The sequence below is a fragment of the Coregonus clupeaformis genome, chromosome 19 (genome assembly GCF_020615455.1).
Source record: "Coregonus clupeaformis isolate EN_2021a chromosome 19, ASM2061545v1, whole genome shotgun sequence".
Lineage (NCBI taxonomy): Eukaryota > Metazoa > Chordata > Actinopteri > Salmoniformes > Salmonidae > Coregonus > Coregonus clupeaformis.
Genome location: NC_059210.1, coordinates 54,560,245 through 54,567,610, shown reverse-complemented (window position 1 = coordinate 54,567,610; position 7,366 = coordinate 54,560,245). Strand labels below are relative to the sequence as shown.

The 7,366-nt window shown below is 43.2% G+C and overlaps 1 protein-coding gene across 3 annotated transcripts in view; it reads right to left on the bottom strand.

Moving 5' to 3' along the window:
- The window catches only part of LOC121532284 (protein-methionine sulfoxide oxidase mical3a-like), a 176,077-nt gene that overhangs the window by 68,991 nt on the left and 99,720 nt on the right, over positions 1 to 7,366 (bottom strand). For all 3 annotated transcript variants that reach the window (XM_045205019.1, XM_041838136.2, XM_045205017.1), the window contains 5 exons: positions 5,418 to 5,518; positions 1,794 to 2,051; positions 1,335 to 1,450; positions 964 to 1,090; positions 248 to 344 (listed from right to left, as the gene is read on the bottom strand). In XM_045205019.1, coding sequence (XP_045060954.1) covers positions 248 to 344; positions 964 to 1,090; positions 1,335 to 1,450; positions 1,794 to 2,051; positions 5,418 to 5,518 — 699 coding nt within the window. The remainder of the gene's footprint in view (positions 1 to 247; positions 345 to 963; positions 1,091 to 1,334; positions 1,451 to 1,793; positions 2,052 to 5,417; positions 5,519 to 7,366) is intronic.

Sequence of the window (7,366 nt, the reverse complement as noted above, 5' to 3'; positions counted from 1 at the left end):
GAATCCTCAGATGGTCATGCATTTGGACCTCAGTCATTAATGATATTACCTTGGAAATGCTTCTCAAGCAGGTAATGGTCTAGGATGAAAGCAATTCATTGTTACATTTCGGTGATCGTAATAACAACCAGGTCCCAAAAACAAGAGACATTGAAAAACAGACATGAATGACAATTAAATAATATGAACTTGGTATGAATAGACAACGCTATGAAAAATCGTATAGCTTATTCTAAACACTACTCACCATTTCTGGTGAGCTTGGGTGTTGACGAGTTGACTACATTCTCCATTTCGATACGCATTTCACTGCTTGAATCCCCTGTGTCAATGAGGTGTCGTACCTGACAACAACAGAGTGGGGTGGGATTTCACATAGGACATCTTCCATAGGTCATAGCTACTGATAGGAGTTTTTCATGACCATGCATCTGGACTGGGGAAAAAAACTCTGGTTCTTAGTTATGTTTTGAGCTGCTGCCCTCCGGAAGGAGATTAACGGTCCCGCTGTACAGTAAGAATAGGAACAAGGCAAGTTTCCTTCCATCAGCCATCAGGCTGCTGAACAGTGGGACATAGGACAGATGCAGGCCAAACACACGGTCAGACTGTAGGCCGCAGAGACTTTGAATATGTGAAAATGTAAATGTGTGACTTGTATACTAACTTCCCAGTTTTTTGTACTGCATGTAATATTTTGTGTTGTGTTTGTGTATTTGAATGCTGACGTCACAAAATGAAATGGACAATGAAGTATATCGTATCGTATCGTGTGTGTGTGTCTGTGTGTGTGTGTGTGTGTCTTTAGTTAAGCAGACACTGGGTTTTCATTCACAATATGGTTAGGTAGTAAGGACAAAGTCCTTGCCCTACTCAAACTGGATATCATACACAGAGCATTATGGGTACTGTAGTTCATCATGCTACAATCATACAGTCATATGATCTCAGAGTATACACTACCTGGTTGGGCCTGAGGAAGTGGAGGCTGATGTTAGGGTAGCGCGTGGTGGGATCCACACTGTAGTGACTGACATTTTTACTGATGTTCTCTGGCGTTGTCTGAGGCAGCAGGCGATATATGCTCTCCCTAAAAAAGAGGAAACCATGGTTACTTAATTATAGAAGGCAGGAGAACAGAGGACTCAACACATTCCATTCAGAGCTCCAGAGGCTCTTATTCCATTCCAACTACAGTACTAAAGTAGGGGCTGGGGCTGACACTGGAGCACTCAGAGATAAAGCACGCAGAGATAACAGTGTGTCGAGGGTGTGTGCGTGCAAGTATGACGTGCGAGTATAATGTGTGTGTTATGACGCGTCTGCTCCCTCACCTTTCAGCCAGCACGTCCAGAGGGCTGTTTCCCTGGGCCCAGCTCTTCACCATCCAGCCTGAGTCCATGGCTGCCAGGAAACCCCGGGCTATACCAGTGCCCATGGGCCAGAAGGGCTGTAGAAACAGACAAATACAGTAACATGGTGAATTCCAAGTAAGCATACAGAGAATAATGAAATTTATTTAAAAAATACACCTTTTTTAATATATACAATTTTTTTAAAAGTAAAATTGTCTGTTTCAAGCAAGCAAACGTCAATCCACATCTGTCATCCTTGATACTTGAATCGCTCTCTCAATTCACTGTAATTTCTCCCACACTCTTGCTCACGCTGATATTCACTCCCTTTTTAATTTCTATACATGAGACAGTCAGACACTACCTTATCCAGAGTGACTGACAGAGTATATCTTCTAAGTAAGACTGAAACACCCTCGGCCCAGTAGCCCCCCTCACCTCCAGTAGACTGTCCCCCACCAGAGACACCAGTAGCTGCCGTCCGTTGCGTTGGCGCACTAGCGCTGCATTCTCTGAGGCGTACATGCAGGTGAAGTCGAACATGGCCACGTCGGGCTGTCCGTAGTGGTTGATGGCAAAGTCCAGAGTGGGCAGCTGGTGGTTAGTGGAGAAGTCTGCGGCCTCGCGGGCATAGGAGAGAAGGGCCTCCTGGTCCACGTTAGCCCTGGACAGCAGCATCTCTGTGTCTGCATAATCCTGGAGGAAACCAGGAGAGACATGAAGAGGTTAGATGGCTCAGATGACTGGAGGACTAAGAGACACATAAGAGATGGAACATGGCCTGTCATGCACAGAGAATGGGGCATGACATCGATGAAGTTGTATTTGGAAAAGGATATATTTTACACAGAGGTTAGCCTGCACCACCAAAGCAGTACTTTCATTCCAAATCAAGCCAATGTCATTCTGAAGTAATATTGAATTTAATAAATATAGGTCCATTTAAATGTCTTCCATTCCTACTATAACAATCTAAACACCACTACAGTGTCTTGCGAAAGTATTTACCCCCCTTGGCATTTTTCCTATTTTGTTGCCTTCAACCTGGAATTAAAATGGATTTTTTTTGGGTTTGCATCATTTGATTTACACAACATGCCTACCACTTTGAAGATGCAACATATTTTTTCTTGCCAAACAAACAAGAAATATGACAAAAAAACAGAAAACTTGTGCGTGCATAACTAATCAATCCCCCCCCCCCCATTCTTCAAGGCAAAACTGCTCCAGCTCCTTCAAGTTGGATGGGTTCTGCTGGTGTACAGCAATCTTTAAGTCATACCACTTATTCTCAATTGGATTGAGGTCTGGGCTTTGACTAGGCCATTCCAAGACATTTAAATGTTTTCCCTTAAACCACTCAAGTGTTGCTTTAGCAGTATGCTTAGGGTCATTGTCCTGCTGGAAGGTGAACCTCCGTCCCAGTCTCAAATCTCTGGAAGACTGAAACAGGTTTCCCTCAAGACTTTCCCTGTATTTAGCGCCATCCATCATTCCTTCAATTCTGACCAGTTTCCCAGTCCCTGCTGATGAAAAACATCCCCACAGCATGATGCTGCCACCACCATGCTTCACTGTGGGGATGGTGTTCTCTGGGTGAAGAGAGGTGTTGGGTTTGTGCCAGACATAGCGTTTTCCTTGATGGCCAAAAAGCTCAATTTTAGTCTCATCTGACCAGAGTACATTCTTCCATATGTTTGGGGAGTCTCCCACATGCCTTTTGGCGAACACCAAACGTGTTTGCTTATTTTTTTCTTTAAGCAATTGCTTTTTTCTGGCCACTCTTCCGTAAAGCCCAGCTCTGTGGAGTGTACGGCTTAATGTTGTCTATGGACAAATACTCCAATCTCCGCTGTGGAGCTTTGCAGCTCCTTCAGGGTTATATTTGGTCTCTTTGTAGACTCTCTGATTACTGCCCTCCTTGCCTGGTCTGTCAGTTTTGGTTGGTGGCCCTCTCTTGGCAGGTTTGTTGTGGTGCCATTTCTTTCAATTTTTTAAAATAATTTAATGGTGCTCCATGGGATGTTCAAAGTTTCGGATATTTTTTTATAACCCAACCCTGATCTGTACTTCTCCACAACATTGTCCCTGACCTGTTTGGAGAGCTCCTTGGTCTTCATGGTGCCGCATGCTTGGTGGTGCCCCTTGCTTAGTGGTGTTGCAGACTTTGGGGCCTTTCAGAACAGGTGTATATATACTGAGATCATGTGACAGATCATGTGACACTTAGATTGCACACAGGTGGACTTCATTTAACTAATTAAATGTGTGCAATCTAACTAATTATGTGACTTCTGAAGGTAATTGGTTGCACCAGATCTTATTTAGTGGCTTCATAGCAAAGGGGGTGAATACATATGCACGCACCACTTTTCCGTATTTTTTTTTTTAGAATTGTTTGAAACAAGTAATTTTTTTTATTTCACTTCACCAATTTGGACTATTTTGTGTATGTCCATTACATGAAATCCAAATAAAAATCCATTTAAATTACAGGCTGTAATGCAACAAAATAGGAAAAACGCCAAGGGGGATGAATACTTTTGCAAGGCACTGTATAGTCTATTATACCTAACTCTCTGGTACTGTGTGTATGTAGCGAGGCTCCTATAGGTCTCCGGAATGTAGCATCAAATCAAGGCACGCTTTAAATGACTGTGTTTTAGAAGAGGGCGGTGAGAGGCACATTCTTTTCCCTTGACTTTCCCTGGCTAGGCTGGGCCGGCAGTGCCAGGCTGACTGGTGAGCTGGATGGGTGTGAAGGTGGAGCAGACAGAGGATCTGAAAGGGTGTTGTTCTCTGATTCATGGTGCTGGGTGGAACAGTGTGGACTCGATCCAGCACTCCCCTGCCTGCCTGCCTGTCTGTCTGCCTGCCTGTCTGCCAACCTCCCCTTTCCCAGGGGCAGGATGGAGCATTAAAAAGGGACTAGAGAGTGATTTCCATTGCTATAAAAGGACCTTGCTTGGAAGTAAGTAATCTTGTAGAAAACCCACCAAAGGTTTATGGGTGTGCAAGTACTGTAATCAGCTCAGTAATGGGTCTTGATTTTGGATGGAAAAATACCCTGAAGAAGAGTTAGTCTATGCACCACCCCTTTCTGTACAGCATGCCCTGCCTGTGTCAGTCTCTCCTAGCTCACTCAAACACACTGGTCTGTTACTGTATAAGTAAATGACTGTATAGGGGCCTGGGGGTAACTAGGGGAGGCCTGTCTGGAGAGTGTGAGCAGCAGGGGTCTGTCCCCTCACACCCCCATTGCAACAAACACACACCCCTCATTAGGGATTATGCTAACTTGGCAGGCGTGAAAACAGTGAAGTCTGAAACACAGGACACAGTGTGTCCACTCTCACGTCCCCCTTCAGCCAACAGCCTGGCCCAACTCATCAGGGTCATATTCATTAGTGTACACTTGTAGCAAAACTTTTGCAACTGAAATTAAAACCCTCCCTGTCCCAGTCCATTTTCTTCACTTTGGTGGCTAATGACTACGACCCAGCACAGGACCTACAGGGTCTGGTTATGTTTTGGCCTGATTATGACTGCTGATGAAAACTCACATTCGGTGCTAATTTTAAAAATCCTATCCAATTACCAAAAGGGTAACACGTCCCAACTACTCGAATGCCTTCGGAACGATTTTGATTGGATTTGCAAAACGTTACCAAACACTTTTTTTCCCCCACAAGGCTTTAATCTCAAAGTGAGATAGAAAAGCACTGGCAACTTTTATTGGAACATGAAAGCTGAACTTCTAAAATAGGTCCTAATGTCCTAAGAGCTTGTGACTGATTTCCTGTGGAAAGTGCCCAGTCTAGTCAAAGGAAACAGCAGTGTTCTGAAGTGATGTGTTGGGAGTGGGACACAAACTCATTAAATGTGGTTGAGCTGGTGGTTTGTTCCTGGCACAGTTTTGGCTTGGTCCTTAGGCATGGAGCAGGCACACAGAGGGATAAAGTGTGTTGTGTGTGTGTGTGTGTGTGTGTTTGTGTGTGTACGAGAGAGACAGCTCCAGATATGTCTCACTCCCCCTCTGCGATCGTCCCTTTGATCACTCACATGCAGAATGACTCCCTTCTCCAGCAGGCTCTGTTTCTTGGCAGTCATGACAAAGTAGTGCGTGTCATCCTTGTAGTAGACAATGTTTTCCAGGTCAACTCCTACGGAATCAATAGAAAGAGAGAGTTTTGTTACTTACTTTTGGTAAACCAATGTTTTTTCTATGGCTATAGCTGCTCCTATGGCTCCTCTATTGACAGTCTCTCTGGTTGTCTTTGTTAGGGGAATGAGGACAACCTCGACGATTACACGACCCAGGAGACAAAACTAAAGGCCCATATAGACGGTGCCAGCTCAGCGCCGAGCTCTCATGGCATGGGATCAAAATGTTTAATTGAGAAATGTGAACAGATTTCAGCTCCCAACCAGGAAGTACCTCTTTGTTTGTTTACCTTTTCTCTAATCCATAGATAAACCATGCAGATAGAAAATGCATGGCGGCATAAAACTGTCAGTTCCTAGGTGATACACTGCTCAACAACATTGTAGTTACTCCACAATACTAACCTAATTTCACCTAAGTGAAAAGAAGGTAGCCTGTAGAGAATAAAAAATGCATCCTGTTTGCAACAAGGCACTAAAGTAATACTGCAAATATAAAGTGTTATGTTTGGCGCATATCCAATACAACACATTACTGAGTACCACTCCCCATATTTTCAAGCATAGTGGTGGTATAGTTGGTATTCTTGTAATCGTTAAGGAATGGGGAGTTTTTCAGGATAAAAAATTAACGGAATGGAGCTAAGCACAGGCAAAATCCTAGAGGAAAACATGGTTCAGTCTGCTTTCCACCAGACACTGGGAGATGAATTCACCTTTCAGCAGGACATTAAAATATAACACAAGGCCAAATATAAACTGAGTATACAAAACATTATGAATGCTCTTTCCATGACATAGACTGACCAGGTGAATTCAGGTGAAAGCTATGAACACTTATTGATGTCACTTGTTAAATTCACTTCAAATCAGTGTAGATTAATGGGAGGAAACAGGTTAAAAAATGATTTTTAAGCCTTGAGACAATTGAGACATGGATTGTGTATGTGTGCCATTCAGAGGGTGAATGGGCAAGACAAAATATTGAAGTGCCTTTGAACGGGGTATGGTAGTAGGTGCCAAGCGCACCGGTTTGAGTGTGTCAAGAACTGCAACGCTGCTGGGTTTTTCACGCTCAACAGTTTCCCATGTGTATCAAGAATGGTCCATCACCCAAAGGACATCCAGCCAATCTGACAACTGTGGGAAGCATTGAGTCAACATGGGCCAGCATCCCTGTGGAATGCTTTCAAAACTTTGTCCAACTCAATATTAGGAAGGTGTTCTTAAAGGGACATTTCAAAAATGTTCAACTTCATATTCATCATCTCCAGCATCATCCCAACATCAACATATGTGAAAATGGCACGTTTCTATGTTTTGTAGTAAAGATAAGTGTTTCCAATGACATCAACCACCAATTAGGAGACAATTAGTAGGCAATGCCTACTCATAATTGGTTAAAAATCACACAATGCACACTGATTTCACAGTAAGGTCTATACCTATTGTATTCAGCACGTGACAAATAAAAATGTGATTTGATTTTGATGATGTCATTGGAAACACTTTTCTCTATCTTTTAGGTATCTTCTATCTAGAAATGCGCAATTTTCACATATGTTGATGTTGGGGGTGGTGCTGGAAAATGTCCTTTAATGTTTTGTACATTCAGTGTACACTGGAGTTGCTTACCAAGAAGACAGTGAATGTTCCGTCGTTCCGAGTTAGTTTTGACTTGATCTGCTGGCAAGACTTGAAAATGGTTGTCTAGCAAGAATTTCGAAAATAATAATGGGCAAATATTGTACAATCCAGGTGTGCAAAGCTCTTAGAGACTTACCCGGAAAGACTCAACGCTGTAATCGCTGCCAAAGGTGATTCTAACATGTATCGACTCAGGGGTG